Source organism: Amyelois transitella, chromosome 10 (genome assembly GCF_032362555.1).
Source record: "Amyelois transitella isolate CPQ chromosome 10, ilAmyTran1.1, whole genome shotgun sequence".
In the NCBI taxonomy this organism is placed as follows: Eukaryota; Metazoa; Arthropoda; class Insecta; order Lepidoptera; family Pyralidae; genus Amyelois; species Amyelois transitella.
In genome coordinates, this window is record NC_083513.1 from 8,626,929 (window position 1) to 8,648,788 (window position 21,860).

The following is a 21,860-nucleotide window of genomic DNA, read 5'->3' on the forward strand; positions in this document are numbered from 1 at the left end:
TCTTTATGTTCTTACTAGCTTTTAACCTGCAGCTTCGCGCGCGTGGGTTAAGCGAATTTCAAAACGCGACGAATTCAAATTTAACGTCATCTAACATGGAAGCGACGAAATCAGCACCGCCTACAAACAGCAAGGAATTAAACGCTTCCTGCAAAAAGGATTAAATTTAGCGCCACCTATAAAAGAATACACTATACAGGTTTTTAACAAAAAAAAATAAACTTTCTTGCGCACTTATTAAGTTGGGAATATTAAATTGGGATTGGGATTAAGATTAAAATATATTTTTGCATAGAATATATTTCATAACGACTACATTCTTCAGTTTAAAATTGCAATGATTACGAAGATACATTAGTCCGAACATCAGTATGACCTGTTTCCTCAGTACTAGCACCAGACGAAGGAACTCACAAATTATAAACAGCATAGATAGGTGTATCAAATGGCTCAGTTTATTAAAGAGACAAAATCAACGGGATCCATCTTGTAGGCGATGTGCTAGCAACCTGTCACTATTTGAATCTCAATTTCATAATTAAGCCAAACAGCCGAAAGTGGCCTTTCAGTCATATCAAGACTGCTTAATCTGTCTACACTGCAAGAAATGTACCGTGGTTATATTTAAGTACTAGCTGACCCGGCAAACGCTGTTTTGCCAATTATTTTTATATATTATTACGGAACCCTAATTTTTTCCAAAATGAAATATAGTCTATGTTACTCGTGGATAATGTAGCTTTCGAATGATGAAAGAATTTTTAAAATCGGTCCAGTAATTTTTGAGCCTATTCAGTACAACCAAACAAACAAAGTTTTCCTCTTTATAATATTAGTGTAGATGTATGTATGTATCATTTAATCGTTTCTATACAATATTTATTTTGTACCATCAATCCAGTCAAACGTGTGAGAGCCACACGGACTGGTTCTCCTTCCACAGACCGTGACGGAATGCTCACGTTACATGCCTTTATGTAATACATGCTCATAGATTATTCAGTGTTATGCCTTGCCGTGCTGTGAAAATTTATACGTTAATAATTCAACAGTTTCGATTTTTACCGAAACATACATCTAAAGACTACATCTTTCCACTTGCCACGATTTAAGCATACTTCTTTCGCTTTATCCACACTTGTAACTCTTCATATTAGCTCGATGGTTTCGGGTTACCTTGACCAGATCTTTTTCAAGGACGTCCTTAACTTGATCCTAACAACCACTCTACCAACTGGTAGCTGCCTAAATTGCAACTATCTAATGTAAAGCAGATGCCCAAGTTATCATAACTCTAATCGCCAAATTCTATTCAATTGTTTCGGTCTACCGTTGATAACTATGTTCGAGACTTTTATTACATAAAAACATACATATAATCCCGTTTTTGTCCCTTGTGGTTAGACAGAGCCAACAGTCCCGAAAAGACTGAAATGCCACGTTCAGCTGTATGGCTTAATGAATGGAATTGAGATTGAAATAGTGACGGTTGCTAGGGGAATACCCCTTTTATGGCTATATACTTCGTACATTACCAATAATATATAAGCTTAGGATAAATTTATTGTTATAATTTTATGAGCAATAAAGGGTATTCTATCTATCTATGACAGAAGGGTAAATAATTATTATCGTCTATCCCTAGCTTATGTTTGTCGTAAGAAGCAAACTCATGGAATAATACTTATACATAAGTAAACTTATATAATTATACTCTGTTTTCAGGACCAGAGTACTGGCTACGTTGCGCGTTATTTTAAGCTCACTTTAACCCGCTCATCATCTTCACACATGGCAACCCCGAACTCCTTTTAAGGGAGGTCCCGATCGGGACCAACCCCAGTGTGTTGATGATCTTACTATTTATGAATAACTAACATCTATAAAATGAATATCGAGAGGTCGCTTACCTTCGTTTCTGAATGCAAAATAACAATAATCTATTAAATAATAATAATGATAAAAGCAATCCTACTGCTCGACTGACAATCAATCACCCAAAGTCTAAAGATAAGCCTGAAAGACCTAACCAAGGCACAAAAAATACCACCCAAATGGATGCACTTACAGGTTAAAGACTCTGATTAGCTATTGTTTTAGGACTATAATAGGAAAATAACATTTGTCTTATTCAATAATTTTAGACCTTAAATTCTAAGCTCATGTTCTTAACTCCTGATGAAAGAGAGGCTTGTTATTTGACAAATGTACATACTTGACTATCCTCAAAATACGGAGACCGCTTCGTGTACTCGATTACCTCACTAACATTGCGATCGTGGTTACAGGCCTACCCTAGGCTCCTTCCGAGACAGGACGATGAAGGAACTTTAATCTTCCCACAATCTTATACAGACACAAAACCTCACAAAACGTCACAATATCAGTAAGTTAGTTGCAACTGTAGTAATAGGCATGTATAAATTTTTATACAACAAGAATGTCACACTTCCATGATCTCGATGCAATCTTTCGCGCCCTTTTCCGAAGTCATCCATGCCATGAAACATTATCAACAATCAACCTATTAAATCAACAATCTCCATTCTCAGAATTGGACCGAAATAGCCTTTCTAATTAGTTGTTTAGTCCTTTTAACGAAATAAAAAACGAAATGGCGGTGATAAATGGGCTCACAAAGACGCGGATAAACTTCATTCGATAAGACTTTGTCTTGATTAGCCAAGCTATTCACTGCCATTGAAAATACTCCGCTTTGTTATTCTATATATACATACATACTTCTAGGCAACGTTCAGCTGTTTGGCTTAATGATAGAATTGAGGTTCAAATAGTGACAGGTTGCAAGCCCATCGCCTAAAGGAAGAATCCCAAGTTAATAAGCCTATCCCTAAGTCGCCTTTTACGACATCCATGGAAACGAGATGGAGTGGGCCTATTCTTGTTTTTTATTGGTGCCGGGAACCACACGGCCCTATGGCCCATATTATACTATGATATTCGTAATTGAGTATTAACCTTAGTTTTTACTCTATAAGTAAAAATCGCAAAATGTCAGGTCAAGAGGAGTACCCGAATTCGACAAAATTGCATGAAGTATTTTATATATGTTTGTTTGTGTTTTTTTACTAATAAACAAAGAAATATTTCCCTCTTATGTGTGTTCCCGGTGTAAAGGCGCATCTGCGTTTAGATTTTCACTAACAGACCATTAATAAAAATAAATATAATAATTATTTTCTTAACCTATTGCTAAGAAGCTAATACCGTTATAAGGGGATTTGGATCTCCTAACTATTATATATATACTGATGTTATGTCAATAGTATAAATCTCTTGAAATAATGCCTAAATAAAAAGTAAACTTAACTTTGCACTATGCCTACTGTAAATATGTTGGACTGTTGTATTATATTTGTTTAAAAAACAAATGATAACAACGATGACTATGTCAATCGAAATAATATTATGCGAGTCAAAATTATAGACTCACTCTTAGATCCGCATGTGCGTCCGATACGTCTATCGTCTTATCACCGGGAACTGATAATGTCAACACAAGTGAAACAACTCATTTCATTAGTCTCGGATATATACATACATACATATAATCAATTGGTGGTCGAATTCACAGAACACAAAGATTACATTTAGTCTCTGAGGTCGAGTCATCACGGTGACAGGTTAAAAAAAATTCCTGATGCGCATAAAGGCATAAGTTCTAATCCCACTTCGGCCATGTACCAATGAATATTTTCGAAGTCTAGTAATATCTACATTAGTTTGAATACTAACTGATTGTCTTATGTTGAGGAAAAACATCGCGAGGAAACCTGCACATGTAATCAATTCAATGTGTAACCATGATCCAATAAGGGTTAGGTTCCCCTGAAAAAGAAGTCAGACCCGAGTTGCTTCGTGTAAAAAGCCCAGTCTTGGATCCATGGTCAAAAGTCTTAGGTACCTTGGGCTCCCCACTAGAGTGGTGAGCATGTAACCAAGATTAACGCCAGGTGGCAATTAAAGACATTTATACCCGTCTCTATCTATACGATAGAGAGAACCAAATGTCTCGAAAAGATTCAAGCCACGTTTACCTGTACTGTATTGTATGTTGACATAACATGAACCTAATGCTGTATCGCTTAGAAGTGATTCTATATTCATTTGTATATCATACTTATGTATATCGATTATGGTTCTCGGCGCCAAAAAAGAATAGGAACACTCCATCTCAATTCTATCATTAAGCCTAAAAGCTGAACGTGGCCTGTTAGTCAAGACTGGTGGCTCTGCCCACCCCGCAAGGGAAAAAAACGACGAATGAATGTATGTTTATCTATGGTTCATAAGCACAAGTTAAGACGTCAGAAGTTCATAAGACGCAAAATATGTCTTACATCGTAAAAGAGGCACAGGGATGCAACGACCGGTTGATTGCACTTTAGAGATCACCGGATGCCCTTCAAGAGATTAATTAGTTGTTCACTGTAAAACTGTTGTTTGTGATGCGTAAGTGACTCACTCACAATTTGATGTTATCATAAACGGTATCTGATGAGGCCTTTGAGCATTTAACCAGAAGATAAACACGCGTCTTATGAAAAAAAAATCCAGAAAAAAAACTCCAACGGATCTAAAAAGAGCTTGGATGGGTGATGGTTTCGTTCGAACATTTTAAAATTAAAATGTTACCAATTTTAAAAATCCGTTTATTATTTTCCCTAATATTATGCAAGTTCGACGACTTTGTTGATTAGGTGGACAGTGGGGCGCAACTTAATTCCTGATCATTTCTGCACAAATTTATTTGTGTGTCAAATAAACGCTTCCCTAAAGATTCCTGGGTCCCCCAGGATCTGGGATGTACAAACATAATCATTGAAGACACAAATAACATCATAATTACACAATACATGTAACTGGCAACATTGACATCGATCGTAAATGCAACAGGAAGCCGTGGAATGTTTAGGGTTATGTTACAAAATTAAATTTGTTTAAAACCGCCTTCAAAATAAAGATGGTTCTCAGTTTAACCTGTATGTATGTGTGTTTGTCTGCGAATATTTCGCTTCCGTTAAACCGAATTGTAGTCTCTTGAACCTGCCTTCATTATCTCTTGTATCCAATTGGATAAGCGTAATTATATCAAAACTACAGCTTATAATAAAAGTGCTGATAACAATTTACGTCAGCCCTCGTCGACACCTATGTGACGTCCAAAAATTATTAAACATTGATGTCATTATCAATATTTGATTATACAACGTCAAAGTCTGTGTCCATTATGGGTGTAACAAATAGGTGTGATAATTCAAGGGGTTCATGACCATAATAACAGAAAGTGGCCTTATATCTTCCACATTCAGATCTTTCTCTAAAGTAAATAGATTTTCATGTCTGATGATGATGGTCAGAATTGGGAATGCGTTTTATTGTTTGAAAGCAGTTCTAGAAGTAGGGGGCTCTAAAAATGATGCCGTTCACAATTCAGAAAAGCAACGATGCAAACGAAAATCCACAAGATATTGTGAAAGCTTATGCCGATAGTTCATGGAAAAATGTCATCATAACCTGAAAATATCGGATGATAAAATACATTATTTATTGGTTAATTGTTTGCACAATTTATTGCCAAAATCAATCTATTTATCAGAACAATTCTACGTACGGAACACTGTGGCGCCACACGTTTTATACTCTTAGCCGTTTTTTAATTAGGAAACCGGCTGGTAAAAGCAGCCTTCCGTCATCGGCATTCAGGCAGGAAAGCATCATCGATGTGTATTAATGAGCCAAGTGCACGATTCGAGACTGCGATGCGTACGCGCAACACCAGTCTTGCCGCGCCATTCGAATAAACCGCCCGCGACCTGTCAAAATTCGCGATTTACCGCCAAAAAGGTCGATGACACTATAGGGTTGAATTGAATCGTGCAGTGATCGATCGCCAATTCGATAAGGTCGATTTCCTGAGTAACCATTTGAATAATTCAATAATTATTTAAAATTATTATCACTGCATTTTTTGCAGGTTAACGATTAAAATTGTTGTTGCCCATTAAAGTTGTCTTAAATAAGACTTAACTTATTTATATACTTGGAGAGGAAGATATCTCTATAGAAACAAGTGATTTGAGTTACATTATATATAATCTTAATTACATATTTTATCTTAATTTCTGGTAGGCTGCTTTCTGACTTCACCAATTATTAATGCAATTGATAATACCTTTCTTTATCTCATATGGATAACCTTTTTATTGTTAATATAACGCTTTTAGTCATTATAAAACTTTAGGTTTAATGTCCAATCCAATTTTCGAGACATTCAATCAGTAAAATAGCACATAAGTACTTATTTCATTTTATGTAACTAGAAAAATTTACTTGCAAATTTTTTTAACTGTTAGTATTACCACAGATAACTCAGAAAAATATAAACTTATCTTTAATATGGAAAATAAAGACTTAAGTGATGTAAACAAACACATTGTAACCAAATAAATTAACGAATAAATTGAAAGACTTAAAAATATTACTGAAAGTGAAAATGACGATCAAAATGAGCATGAAAATGTTAGTGGTACTAGTGCTGATAGCATTGACACCACTAGTTGCATCAAAAACGAAGAGATACTCAAAACATCAGACGAATTCTTTGTCGAAAGCGAGGTGCGACTTGGTGTGCCTTGAAGGAAGCAAGGAAAGTAGAAGCAAGGTATGATATTAAATAACATAATCTTCATGTTCACAAAAGTGTTATAATAAACTTGTCGACTTCTTAAATGATAAATATTGTATTGGTTTGTGGAATCTGACATTTGTACGGAAGTAGGCAGAAAACAGATCACTTACCTAGTAAAACAAAATAATCACCATTGTGACATGTTTCATTAAAAAATATATATATATATGGATTTATTGGTTAAAAATTTATCTTCTAGGCTTATCTAGGTTTAAGAAAAATAAGAATATGCTATTGTTTTCCCGCTCAGATCTCAAAAGCAACACACAATCTAAATAGGTACTTTTAAACGAGAATTAACGCGAGTATACCCTTTTATTTCTGACATTTCGACCAGTTGCATCGACCATGGCCACATGATTGACCCGTAATCGAAAAAAGATATGTTCCAGTTAATTCCCGTTTGCATACATTAGACACAACCTATTTGCATGATTGTAAGAAAACTATGAAACTTTATTACAATAAAACTCGAAATTAAGGTCATAAGCATAACCGCTTAATACCCATAATAGGTGGACCTCGGGCCCTGAAGCATTGTGGTGAAGGGAACATGCAAAGACGAAAGAGAAGTTACTTTTACTAAGCTGCTAGTTTTACTAGTTTACAAAGAATTTAACTAAAACTTATTGAGTAACTAAGGTGCTGACTTGTAACGCTTCAAAGTTGAGTCCAATTATGTAAATAGGTAGGTACTTTAAAAAAACACTCCAATTTTGTAATTGATATTTTTTGCAATATTAGATTTAAATTTGACCTTAGATACATAAACAGTAGTAGAATAGAAAGCGATAAATTATGTTACGATACGCCCTTTACGATACAAAGATGCATTCATTAAGCAGTGATTCATATCAAGTGCATCAACAGAAGTTGTTGTGTTTTGAATGAGAACAGAACTTACGTTTGTGTTAAAAACGATTTAATTATTTACAAGATAACTCTGTATCATAAAAAAGGTATCAATCATTTTATTAAGTTGTTGCCGTTTTGTGTACATACTCTAATTTATTAATTCTTGTTGTTTGTAAATTTTTAATAAGTGGTGTGTGTTTAATTTGTTTAATGCCAACATCTGGTTCACCATGTTTTTATTTTATTGTCTTTATGTGATATTTTTTTTAATTAATGTAAGCCGGGTGAGTTCAAGAGAACTGAACAGAGGAACAAAAAAAAATGCCATTTACAACTCGATCTAAGAAGAATCTTTATAGCGATCAAAATCAAAATATCTATAATCTAATCAAAAATAAACATAGAAATGACCAAATCAAAACGACTATAGCAAATTTCCAATGATTCAACATTTGAAGTGGCAACATACGCACTTATCACTTTTTTTAATCAATTTCTAAACAAACAAAAGAGCATCAAACTAACCGCACGTCACTCGAGATTGAGATATTTTGATTCATCGTCACGGTTTGATGAACCGCGTTATTTCCCACTGAGGAAAACCATAGAAAGCTTATAAAAAAGATAGACTAATTTATCCTCCTAGCTTTGATCATGGCAGCATCCTCACCTCTTTAGGAAGGAGTCCGGGGTTGCACATATGACCACGACCCTGGATGTAAGACAAGTTAGAGAGATTCCTGATAGACTAAGACTAACCAAGACTCCTATTTCATCCCCGCAACTGGTATTGGTATAAGTAATTGTAGACAACACATCCAATGTCATCCGCCGAAAAGTTCAAACCAGCCCTGAGCTCATCTATGTATTTTAAGTACATATAATCACGTCTATATCCCTTGCGGGGTAGACAGAGCCAACAGTCTTGAAAATACTGAATGGCCACATTCAGCTATTTGGCTTAATGATAGAATTGAGATTCAAATAGTGACTGGTTCCTAGCCTGTCGCCTAAAAGAAGAATGCCAAGTTTATAAGCCTATCCTTTAGTCGCCATTTATGACATCCATGGGAAAGAGATGGAGTGGTCTCATTATTTTTTCTAATAGTGCCGGGAACCACACAGCATTTCAATATATTTTATTTGCAATAAATTTTTTTTTTCACCTTTGGCATAACTTAAAACAAGGTGTATTTTTTTAAACACCTCATTATATTCCTATTAGTGACTACCGTTAGAAATGTAACTTTCAAGTTCCCGCTTCCTACACAAAAGGTTTACACTGCACATGACTAAAGTTTACAAGTACTAATTATACCTAATTTGCGTTTCTCTCTATACTGCTAATGAGTTTGGGAACAGACTATTACTCGGAACGAATGAATGACGTTATGCAAATTGCCCCTTTAGCTAATAAATGTCATGTCTTCGTGTCAACCGTACAAATTCTGTGGTAATTTTCAATGTCTACTTTTAATTTTATCCATGTTAGTATCGCTAAATTTAAATTCATAACATGCATCAAAGTGAATCTAGCTTTGATGGTAAGTTGAAAACTTGTTCATCGTTACGACGAACTTGGTAAAGCAGGTTTATACATAATTTTCATAGCTTGTTCATTTAGGTTTAAAAATTACACAAATCCACTAGTCATACCTATTAAAAATTGTTACATATATACATACATAGATTTAATCACATCTATATCCTTTTCGAGGTTGAGTTGAAAATACTGATAGGCCACGTTCATCTGTTTGTTCTTTTAACCGAATTATAAAACGTTTTAAATTTTTTACTACATACAAACATATATTCCAAGTATATTCTTACATGCTTTCCTCATTATCAGTAGAAGATCAATTGTTCACGCGAAAATATATTTTGATGAGAAAACAGGTAATATTCGTCAAGGATGTTTCGCTAAACTGTCCGTAAATACAGCAGAGGTAATCTGGCTTCAACATGATGCATTCTGTAATTGGCTATTTCTAAGAATCCGTTATTTCAAATTACTAGCCTACATTGTAGACAGTGGAGGACCATTATCTGTTGCGGTAGTGTTAAGTGCTTCAACCGAGCCGTTACTCTTAGCCGGGATCTGCTAATTATTTTTATCGCCATGCAAATGGAAAGCTGCACAAACGAAGGCTGCATTTAGAAAACAAGTAGAAGCTCTACTCACGTATCCGAAAAACTGATGATCTTCAAGGTTGTAATACTCAAATGTAATATTCAATCTGGTAACACTAACATCTTCTTGACGTTTGTGGAGAGGATCGTGGGGTACACCTTATGACTATGATCCTGGATTGATAAAGTCAGGTTTTTACACGAAGCTAATACTACTGTCTGACTTCCGCAGATTAAAGGGTATATTAATCCTTATTGGATAAAAGTTATTCACCAAAGTTATTCCAAACTCTCAATGTGCAGGTATCCTCACGACGTCTGGTTCTATCTGAATTCAAATGTGAATGTGTACTTTATTACCTTTCCATGTCTTTTCTGCTCTGAAGCCTGGCTTAATGATATATAATTTTATGTTTCAGTGCCGATCACAATGCAGAGCCCAAGAGCAGAAGCCTGGAACCTGCCCTGTATCAGACACTCCGAAGTGGGAGGCTGCGTGTGTTGAAGCATGCAATACTGATTCTCAATGTGACGGCACACAAAGGTGTTGCCATCATAAATGCGGTTCAACATGTAGCGAACCTCTTGATCTGTTAACGCTACCAGGTACAGTTAACTTAGATTTTAAATATTAGTAAGTTTAGTCCCGGTGTCATCGTCAAAAGTACCCGAAACCGCCGAGCTTGCATGAAGAGAGTTATGAATGTGGATGAAGCGAAGGAAGTATGCAGAGATCGTGGCAAGTGGAAAGAGGTAGTCTCTGCCTACCCCTTCGGGAAAGAGGCGTGATTTTATGTATGTATGTCATCTTCACCACTTTGGAGAGGAGCCCTTTGACCATGAATTCTAGATTGGGTGGGTCAGGTTTTTACACGAAGCGACCGTCTGACCTCCATAACCTTTGCAGGGGAACCTAACCCGTATATGATCGATCATGGTTACACATCCAGTTTCCTTTTCCATCCTGAATGTGCAGGTTTTCTCACGATGTTTTCCCTCACCGTAAGACCATCGGTTAGTGTTCAAACTAATGTACATAACTTCGAAAATAATCATTGGTAATTGCTGGAGTGGGATTTGAACCTGTGCCGATTCCACCACCGACGCTCTCTATCTACCTGTTTAACCATTTCTCTTTATTTCTAATGTAACCAGGTCTCCCAGCCTTACCAGTAATGGATAAAGTAAAAGAGAAGCGGAAATCGGTTTTAATTCAATGGACAGACGGGGTTGGAGACGCGGCGAGAGCTGTCCTAGGCCGAAAATATTACCTTGTGGAGGAACAACACCATTTAGGACCAAAATATGAAGAAGCGAGACTTGGAGAATGGAATCTTTTACTGAGAACTAATAAGTAGGTGTTGCATCAATTTTAGATCATAAATAATTTCGTAGACCTAATACGAAAAGACCAAATAATTCAAGTATCTATTTATAGTAAAATGATTGTTTATAGTTGTAGTATATGGTGCAATAATATATTACTTAATTTATTACGAGTAGTGTCTATACCTGTTGATATCTATTCCGTTCTGTGCTCTTACACATTGCGTAATTAACTATATATAAAAATATTAAGTAAATAAACGTACGATTTGGGCACAACCCTGCAATAATTTTAACAGACTATTCTTTCTTTTGTTATATTTTTACAGTTTGCAATTTATTTTAAAAATATTTATCCAAAAACCGTTTAAGCTTTACATTGTCAAAAGTATTTGCAATAGGTACAAAATATTTTTTTGTTGCGCTATTCTCAAAACCCATTAAATCTATAATGTAAGAAACATTATTTATTATCAATCGCCAGTCAATGAGAGATCATGGAATGGCGAACAATAGCTTAGCAAGTTCGATGACATTTTTTTTGTCCCCTTCAATTATATCATCGGGATCGGTGCGCCATTTTTTCTCTAATGCTCAGCTATTGTTAATTTTTTTGGCTGGCGCTAGAGTATTTAGATATGAAACATGTTTCTAATGCTGGGAAATTCGCACGCAGTAGATAAAAACTTTTAACTAAGTTATTACCTTTTTTGTCATCGAAAGGGAAATCCTGTTTACGAACGACCCCTCTGGTCTTCAACCGGGAGAATGTAGGACTCCTGGCATCCAGTATGCCAGCCTACTGACTAAAACCCCCCCGTACGCCCTTATTATTTGAGGGCATCATGGGATATCAAAGCATTGGCACAACGATGCCCTAATTTAAAGTGAAACAATATTATAAAATTATTACATACCATTGCAAATTTGTTCGATAAAGCAAAAGATTTCAAAGAGTCAAATGTAAAAAGTTCAGCTAAATGTTTTAGCGACGTGACTTCCGCATGCGTTACGTTACGTATCCATTGTACCGTGACAGAAAAACGAATGCTGTGGCGTGAAATTATTATAAAATAATTCCAGCGGTTAAAAAAGAAAAACGATAGTTATAATAATAGCTTTTATAAAAAAAATCATTACGCATTGGGTGTAAAATGTTACTTAAGAAGTTGTTATTATTTAATGTACCTATTAAACTTTAACTCTGTGGTCTCAGCCTACCCCTCCGGGAAACAGGCGTGATAGTAACAAGAAAATCGTTATATACATTTTTAATATATTGAATGTTATAAAAGATTTTTTTACAATAATAGATGATGAGAATCACCAAACAAATTAACTTTTCACAGGACCAAAGCATCACTTCGGAATCTGCTGAAACCTGGCCGTTGGTACCGGTTCAGGGTCGCTGCGGTGTCCGTCGCGGGCACTAGGGGCTTTTCTGTCCCAAGTGCTCCCTTCACACCTAGAAAAGGACCCAGACCGCCACCCTCGCCGAAGAAGTTAAGAGTGCGACATGTGAAGACTGAAAATGGTAAACTCAAACAAGTTCTTTATTAACGGGGTATCACTTAATGACGTCAACAAAATATACGATAGCTTTCGAAGTGTAAGCGTAGAAGAAGGCAACGGAACAAACTACACTGTAGGTATTTACTTTTTATCAGCAGACGGATGAGGTGACGCTCGGGGGGATTCTACTAGTGATGCAACGGAACTGGCATAACGGAAGCAGAAACGGAATCAGATGTCAAAAGTAAATCTTAACGGAAGCGGAAGCGGAAACGGAAGCGGAAACGGAAGCGTTAATACTATAAAGAAAAAGCACAATTTTGTATTTTTAAATGTTTTTTATTAAATTTGTAGTAGTACAAGTAACAAAATTAAAAATTTTGAAATACCCACGACATAATGGTTTAAATGTACCAACCTATCTACTCTAAACGATGAAATTGGTTTCATAAAGAAATGTCTACTAAAGCGCCCCCTGATGAATTATTGACGTAAAACCTATCTAAGAATATGTAGCAATTTAATCCAAACCCATCACTGAAACCCGCATTAAAATCGGACTAGTGGTTTTGAAGATAAATGGCAACATTTGTTTGCACAAACAAACACACAAACAACCTCTCACCCCAAACGCGTTCCGTCGTGGGTAAGAATATAAATTAGTAGTCAAAATTAAATAGCGGCAAGTTATATTTAATAAAGAGTAACTTGGCCGCTTTTTCACCTTTTAGCCTATTTCTATGTTCTTCATATATTAAACCAGCTCCGCTAAATAATTGCTCGCTGGCTACACTGCTGGGGGGAGCTGATAAGTATTGGCGAACTATTGGCAAGATATGGGGGTATTTGGGTCGCTCTCGCCCCGCATCCGTTTCGAGTTCTGTTATTAGTTTGCGGAACCAGAAGCAGAAACGGAACTGAAAAAACATGCGGAACTTCTGCAGATGCAGAAGCGGAAGCAGAGTTCTGTTGCAACACTAGATTCTACATCTATGCTGATGACAAAACATTCTTTCTCGTGCCATCTTTGCATTGACATAATTAATTATAATATTAAGTCAATTATCTAAGCATTTATCATCTATGAGCATATTTTTCCCCTCAACTATGCTCTTTTATTTTGTGTTCTTGCATCTAGTCTATGATGCGAGTAATGCAAGCAAATATATCAAGCATAGTTTTTCCCGGAGGGGCATACTTCCTACGCTTCATCCACATTCATAACTCTCTTCATGCAAGCTCATCCGCTTCGTGCAAAAGAAAATCCTGTCTTTCAGGAAACCCACGATAGGAAGTTCTTTCTACAAGGCGAAAGTGGCATAACCACGCATACCTAGTTCGTTCCTGGTAACATTGTAATACAACTAGCTGCCGGGACCAATTTTAGGTATAGACGGAAGCCTGCCGATGACTATATACGACATGCAAGAAACGACAGTCACGCGAGCATAACAGACTAGTTAACAAGTAATAAATTTAAAAAATATAATATGTACGCCTATTCCTCTGGGAAAAAGGCGTGATTTTACGTACGTATGTATATAATTGTACCGATAACATACTCTTCTTGCAGTCGGTTAAACATGATAAGTAAAACATATGAAGGTAGTCCCATTTCTTGGTCTATTTGACTTAAAGGTTTTATAATGGTTTCAGGAACGGTGACGATCAAACTGGATTGGAAGGAACCAGTTTCAGACTTGCCCATCATGCGATACAAAGTTTTGTGGAGTCGCCGAGCTCGAGGGGTGAACGGAGAGCTCGATTCTGTCCTCGTCAATCATCAGACAGTGCCCAGGGTAAGGAAGTTACCAGTGATCTAGGTAGATAGGTATAACAACTGTTCTCCACAACTTTGTTCACTGTTGTAGGTATCACATGAAACTGACCATGTTTTAAGTATTTGATGTGGATCTCATATAAAAGGTTAAAATCACACTATTTCTGGTGATGATCTCTTGAAGTATTTCATCAGTTTCACAATAAAGCACCTTACCGATGAAGTCTCAGCTACGTCATATTAAATTGCAGGACCAGACATCGATCGAGATAAAAGACCTTCAACCCAATTCGATGTACTTTCTGCAAGTACAGTCTATCAGTCAGTTTGGGCTAGGCAGACTTCGGAGCGACAAGGCAGCCATCTTTTATAACACGACCAGCGCAAATTTGACTAATCATAATCAGCGAGGTAAAGTTCAACGCAAACTTTTTCATAATTTGAAAACGGTGCTGCTATTGTGCGCTCATTTAGGTTTGGAAATTTAAATTGTGACTCCGGTTGCTAACGCAATCTTTACAGAAAATGCATAAGATTGTAGCGGGAGCGATGATTCGGGCTCGACCGCCACCAAGGAGAAGCTCTTCCCTTTGGTGGCTCCGACGATGTTGAGTCGGAGGTTGTATTTATGCTCCAATCCGTAAAATCTTTGTTTGCGCGATTAAGATTATTCGCTGCTATTGGCTGAGCGCGTCAGTTTCTTCGCAATGATTAGCAGTTGGTGTGTGACATAAGTGATGTCGACACATGATCATCCATTTATATATGTACAAAATAAAAATAACGGTTGCAATAATGGACGTTGCATAAAACTCCGAATATAATTAGTTTTTCGTATTTTATCGTTTTCACCATGCGTAGTTAAGATCTTTCAGCATAGTTTTGAGGATTATATTCTCATATAATAATCTACCGTTGTTTCCTAGTTGCAACCTCTCTGCATCCTTTTTATTTATTATGGTTTCAGCAACTTATTTCTAACTTCCAAATGTATCTAATACATTTTTTATTCTTATCAAATTATGAAACCCTTGCAGACAGTCTACCACCAGAGGCACTGAAGAAGAAAGAAAAGAGGATAAAAGGACTAAAACTCCATAAAATAATATGGAACAATCATAAAATAAAAGCTAGAATTTCGTGGGAACCTTCACCTGGAATTGTTGAGAAACCAGGAAGGTATGTAAATTTTAACTTTACCTATGTACCTAACCGAGAACACACAAACATGAGGAGACCTTGGTGGAACTACTTGCTGTCGCTTGCGACTTTGTTCGCCGAAAAAGTTCAATGACAATCTCAGAACTTTAAAGCTGACCCTTGCATTGCCCCCTTAGAGGGGTGGGATGAGGAAATCTGGAAAAACCGCATGCAAATTAGAGCAATAAGTATTTATCGCGTGATGCGAGTACAAACATCCAGACATATATTCTATTGACCATATTTTTTACATGGTAACACTCGTATGTAGGTCATAAGTTATGACCTACATACAAGTATGTAAAAAATTATGTTATGACTCATAACGTAATGATTGAAATCCCTGCTGTCTAGGTATATTTTCCTCTGTCTTTTTTCAGATATTACGTTCAGTGGAGGACCGTAAAATGCTCAGATTCAAAAATTCCAAAGAAAGATTTGACTGCAGCTACAGAAGTAAGTAACTTCTCGTCAATCGACTTTATAATTCATCAAGTATATTAAGTATATAAGTAGGTAGGTACCTACTTGAGAATAAGACAATTAAAGCACAAAAAAATAAAACAGGAGAGCAAAGTTGAAGGACGGACCAACTCACTTTTAAAATTATAGGTTCATCTACCTACCCATGTTCCCGGGCTCAATCAAATAAACCATGGTTCAAGGGAGAAAATAAGAGGGGGCCGGGCGGTCGGATTTGAAGGGAAGGGAGGATGGAATATTTTTTGGAGCGAAGTTAGGTACAACCTCGGCGCACTTTAAAACGTCACTTCAGTGTTGCCACGTTACAATTTTTGTACCAAATGTTTTGTTCATTTGGCACATAATTTTCTACCAATATTGCTTTGAAATGCATCTCCTAAATATGATATAATTAAAGGATATTTTTTAAAATTAATTATTTTATTCATTGATACAGTAATTATGTAAGAAGAATTCTAACAAATTCATTAATTTACAGGAAACAACATTTGAAATCTACGAGCTGAACTATCGGTGCAGTTATAAAGTTAATGTTAATAGAGCTTGGAAAGCCAAGTCACCTGACTCAGAGCTATTAGTCACTGTGCCAGGATGTGAATATTTTCAACAAAAAGTGACAGGACCTAAGTCAATTTGTACTACATGAAAAAAAGATTTTTCAGTAGATAGGAAATATTTTAACAATAGTTCTAAGTATTCAATATTTACATTTTGGAGGTAACTACCAGGTATACCTTTTGAAAATTACAAATTGTCTTGACTTTTTAATTCTCTTACGTAGTTGAAAATCAACCTTCATCCTTTCATGTATCTAAATTAAGTAGATTATTAAAAGTATTACAATTAAAAATACTTATATAGTGTGTATCAGTAAGTCTATTATAGAAACTAGGATTAAGATTATTTATTTGTAATGCCTATTAGAATAAAATGATTCACAGATAAGTGTTCATTTATTTATTTCAGCCCTTATTAAGCATTACATGCTTCAAATTTTGTGGCTCAAACTGCTTAAATCCTTGTAGGAAAGACAGAGCTAAAATCTTGAAAAGACTGAAAGACCATGTTCAGCTGTGTTCAATTTGAATCTCAATTCCATGTCAGGTTATTAGCCCATCGCATCGTCTTACAGAAAAATCCCAAGATTATTAGCTTTCCCCTTAGTCACCTTTTACGATATCCGTGGAAATGAGCTGGAGTGGTTCTATTTTAAAGAGCCGAGTACCACACGGCACTTTGGAATTGTAGTAAGCGATAATTTTATGAAATACCAGAAATATTGTTCAAATGTACAAAAATAATATTGTAAGTAACTGACATAACTTTTCTAACGCTCCCATTCACTCTCTACATACGTACATTCACGTCAAAATCAGTAAAACGACCTCCATTAGAAATTCTAGTCTTTGACATAAATGTACCTATCTAAAGCAATGTATACAAAATTATCTACGCTTACACAAACTTAAAAGTATAAAATGTCAGTAGAAAATCAATTTCAAGCCTGGCAATCTTAAAAACCGCTAACTTCACTGTGAACTTTTGCAACCCTCCGATTGTCAAAAGTAAATAAAGTATTTTCAGACAAAAATTAATATTTTACAATATTCAACATTTTTTTGCTAATATTTATCAATCTGCACATAAACTCAAATGAATTATTACTTTTCTACCTTGCAATACGTCTTTGTTATTTAGTGGTGTCGTTTTACAGTGTCGTTTATGAAATAAGTTTTACGTAAATTTTAAATATTTATTCCACAATGCACAATGTACGCTTTATCACAGGTTTTCCTGCTTTATTTAATTAATAAAATGCAAGACTTCTTAATATAATATCAATTGGTGTTCATTTACTGTGTATAATCCTTGTGAATTGCGAGTGTCGTCTCAGGGCGTAACCTTCGAATTCGCGTTGAAGGCTGTGCTTAAAATGATATCTTTTACCCTTTGCTGAAAAGTGAATATAAATTTGTGAAAATGGCTGATGACGAAGTCCTTTTTGACGATGTGTACGAACTGTGCGAGATTATTGGCAAGTAAGTGGTCCAATACTGATCTTATAAGAATTTGAAAACTTAAATGGACATGATTAATTTGACAAAATGTGATTATTACAATTTCTAAAGTATACTAATTATAAATCTACCTAATTAAAATGAAGTAAAATTCCTAAACTTATAAACAAAAAAAATATATTATTTAAGTTTTGACCCCTTGGTAGGGTTCTCATCACACAGGTGGCATTCCCGCGCCGTATTGCAATATTCCCTTTACCTCTCTCAGCCGTTTGCTAAGTGCCTTGTGAAACCCACATGCACCCTTCCCCATGAATCAAGTATCTTAACGCCAAAGGGGTGAAGTCTTACTGGGCGCAGAGACAGTGGAATTTATTAGTCTTAGCATTCTTATTAAAAACTGTTTTTAAAATGAACTTGGATTTTTGTCATTATTTTTTAAATCTGTGGATGCTGCTCCAATCTCAGGGGAAAGTCCTACTAATTTCCTATTCCAATTAAATATACATACACACACACACACCATCACGCCTGTTTCACATTGGGGTAGACAAAGACTATGAATTTCCACTTGCTACGATCCTTACAGACCTCTCCCGCTTCCTCCACACTCATTACTCGTTTCATGCAAATTCGATGATTAGAGTACCCGGAAAAAAAAGGAGATGTTAGGAGTACCCGTGTACTTACTTTTCCAAGACATTCGAAAATTGGTCCTTGAAAGTCCATGAAAGAAAGAGAAATGTGTGGAATGAAAGAGGATGTGTTGGTTTGGACATGTTGAGAGAATGGATGAGGACAGACTAATGAAAGGAATTAATAAGGCAGAGCTGACTGAAAAGTGGGACAGGGCCAGCCTCGTCGAACTTTCAAAGACCATATTTCCAATTAAATATAGTACTTAGTACTTAGTCATTAATAAGTATATATGATTAAGTATGTTTTACCTCTATCCTTCTAATGGTATCTAAGTAAAGATAAAGTCTGGTGGATCTACGAGTAATTATTATTATGTATTGATTAATTTTTACTTTGCCTTCATAAGCAATAAGTTTTATTAAATTGGTTTAAAAATTTTAAACTCCATAGGTATGAGATAAATAGATCTGCAATTTGATTCCTTATTTTTTACAAAGTCTATGAATTCCAAAAGTATTCTCTACCTGTCAACATTTGGAAACTAGCAAGAAAGTAGATATGAAATCACATTCCTTAGAAGGAATATAATATTGTACAAGAACAATGCTTAATTAGAAACAATATTTCATTCGAAAAATTGATAATCTAACAATTAAAATGTGATTTATACAATACAAATTATGTACAAAAATTACTAACTTTATGAGTCTCATAAGACTCATATTTTATACGAATTGTTATTTTATAAGAATGAAAATTTTATAAAATAACCATCATTTTCAAATCATTCATTTTTGTAGGGGACCATTCAGCTTAGTCCGACGCTGTGTACATCGGCAGACCGGTCAGCAGTTTGCAGTGAAGATTGTTGACGTTGCCCGTTTCACAGCTAGCCCTGGACTTAGCACTGCAGGTAATTGGTTATGAAAAGGCTTATAAATATAATGGTCAGTCTAGTCTTGCCAAATTCAAGCTGTATGTTGCCTTTCAGTCTTTTCGAGACGGTTCGCTCTGCATAGGTAGGTACTTCTTTTGCTTCTTCGACATTAATAGGTCTCTTCATGCGAACTCATTTTAAGATTTGATGGCATCATATTGCCAGCCGCAGGCAACCGTTTGCACAGTCGTTAGTTAGGAAATAACACGTTTCATGAAGATTAAATATTAATTTCCATTTCAGTGGAGTGTGCAAGTAATGTCTCTATGAATTGTTAATTTCTGTCTACAGATTTGAAGCGCGAGGCGACAATATGTCACATGTTGAAACATCCGCATATTGTGGAGCTGCTCGAGACCTACAGCTCCGAGGGAATGCTGTACATGGTCTTCGAATAGTTAGTATATTTACTTTGTTAGTTACCTACCCACGTTGGTCGACGTGAGTCTCCTCCGTTCTTTGTCCATTAAAAGGGTCCCTATAATGGGACAGCAGTGGTGTGCATAAAACGACGAAGTTCAGTGTCTGAAAGTGCAATACCAGGATCAGGTCAGTCAGGTCAGGTCAGAATAAACACTACATTATCGTTACATAATTTGAAATGTCTGAGAATTAAGTCGTCTAATCGTCATTCTATGAAATAAAGGTACGTCACTTGCCCGAATAATAACTAAGAAATAGTATAAATGCAACGCGAAAGTTTAAAATCAGTTAGAGATTACATTGATAGTTACATGGATATCGTAAAAAATGACTAAGGGAAACACTAATATATTGGGATTCTTTTTGTAGGCGTTGGGCTTGCAACTTGTCACTATTTGACTTTCAATTCCATCATTAAGCCGAGCAGCTGAACGTGGCCATTCAGTCTTTTCGGGACTCTTCTGTCTACCCCGTAAGGGATATAGACGTGACTATATGTATGTATGTATCATTTAGCCATACAGATGAATGTGGCCTTTCAGTCTATTGAAGAATGTTGGCTCTGAACGTGACTATAATTATGTACTAGAAAAAGTCAGTATGCAAGCTAAAAAAGTTGGAAAGCGGACCCATCTCGGCTTCTAAGCACATTGTCAGCAGGATTTAATGTTGGTGTTTAATAATTTCATGTTGCTTTTGTTTCAGTATGGATGGATCTGATTTATGCTTCGAAGTCGTCCGTCGGGCCAGCGCTGGTTTCGTCTACAGTGAAGCTGTGGCTTGGTCAGTATTGATAGGAGCTAGCCCAGAGTTGCCCAAACTTTTTTGTGTCGTAGACTCCTTGCCATGTTTTTCCGTGTTCGGCAGACTTACCGATATTGATTTCCTGTATCACCAAGAAAAAAAAATGTTACGATAAGAATATGTGATGAAATAAAAAGAAAATCTTGTTCAAAATGTGAATTTACAAAGTTTACACCTTTCAATAAAAAAAAAAAGAATAGAACCACTCCATCTCGTTCTCATGGATGTCGTAAAAGGCGACTAAGAGATAGGTTTCTAAACTTGAGATTCTGCTTTTAGGCGATTTGCTAGCAACCTGTCACTATTTGAATCTCAATTCTATTATTAAGCCAAACACCTGAACATGGCCTATCAGTCTTTTTAAGACTGTTAACTCTGTCTACCCTGCAAGGGATGTAGACGTGATTATATGTAAATATTAATGTATTACTCCTTTCAGCCAAATATCAGAACATCATGTTTCAAATATTTTTTTTTATTTTCCAGCCACTACATGCGCCAAATCCTGGAAGCGCTTCGCTATTGCCACGAGAACGATATAGTCCACCGGGATGTGCGCCCGCACTGCGTCCTACTGGCCGGCAGGGATAACTGCGCGCCCGTCAAGCTGGGCGGGTTCGGTGTGGCCGCTCAGCTGCCGACGCCTAGTTCACATCGCGCTCCACCTGGTAAGATATTATTGATGCTGTGAATTACATTATAATATGTAAATTTCTTGTTATTGAAGTCTGATTGAAATTTGTGTTATTCTAGTTTCTATCATGCTATGTTATATAAAAATGCACCATTGCAATGGCTTTAAACGGTAAACTAAATTGGACTTAAAAAAAAATAATGTCTTATATTATAGTATTATGTTATTGATTATAATATCAAGTCCTGACTAAGTTTTTACTTACATATGATTCAATTCAACAAAGGCTGTCATCAAAATGATAACCACTTGTGTATTTCAATTTTAATCCATATTGTTTGTGAGAAAAAAGGAGAAGGCAAACTGATAGATTTATTCAATTATAAGTAAGAAAGCGTGTAGTAAGG

The 21,860-nt window shown here is 35.9% G+C and overlaps 2 protein-coding genes across 5 annotated transcripts in view; both read left to right on the forward strand.

Moving 5' to 3' along the window:
• Window positions 1-5,806: 5,806 nt before the first annotated feature.
• LOC106141415 (anosmin-1) lies at window positions 5,807-16,929 on the forward strand. Of its 2 annotated transcripts, none has more exons than XM_060946301.1 (10): window positions 5,807-5,927; window positions 6,389-6,685; window positions 10,117-10,303; window positions 10,853-11,051; window positions 12,373-12,557; window positions 14,192-14,334; window positions 14,567-14,726; window positions 15,353-15,494; window positions 15,896-15,971; window positions 16,477-16,929. In XM_060946301.1, the coding sequence occupies exons 2-10, from the start codon at window positions 6,518-6,520 to the stop codon at window positions 16,642-16,644; spliced, it is 1,428 nt and encodes a 475-aa protein (XP_060802284.1). In that variant the 5' UTR covers window positions 5,807-5,927; window positions 6,389-6,517; the 3' UTR covers window positions 16,645-16,929. The 2 variants fall into 2 exon arrangements, with proteins under 2 accessions (XP_060802284.1, XP_060802283.1); XM_060946300.1 differs by having other exon boundaries at window positions 5,816-6,094.
• Window positions 16,930-17,531: 602 nt separating this feature from the next.
• LOC106141412 (peripheral plasma membrane protein CASK) overlaps window positions 17,532-21,860 on the forward strand; it is a 206,268-nt gene continuing 201,939 nt past the window's right edge. For all 3 annotated transcript variants that reach the window (XM_060946162.1, XM_060946163.1, XM_060946164.1), the window contains exons 1-5: window positions 17,532-18,037; window positions 19,456-19,568; window positions 19,884-19,989; window positions 20,721-20,798; window positions 21,306-21,487. In XM_060946162.1, coding sequence (XP_060802145.1) covers window positions 17,979-18,037; window positions 19,456-19,568; window positions 19,884-19,989; window positions 20,721-20,798; window positions 21,306-21,487 — 538 coding nt within the window. In that variant the 5' untranslated portion in view covers window positions 17,532-17,978. The remainder of the gene's footprint in view (window positions 18,038-19,455; window positions 19,569-19,883; window positions 19,990-20,720; window positions 20,799-21,305; window positions 21,488-21,860) is intronic.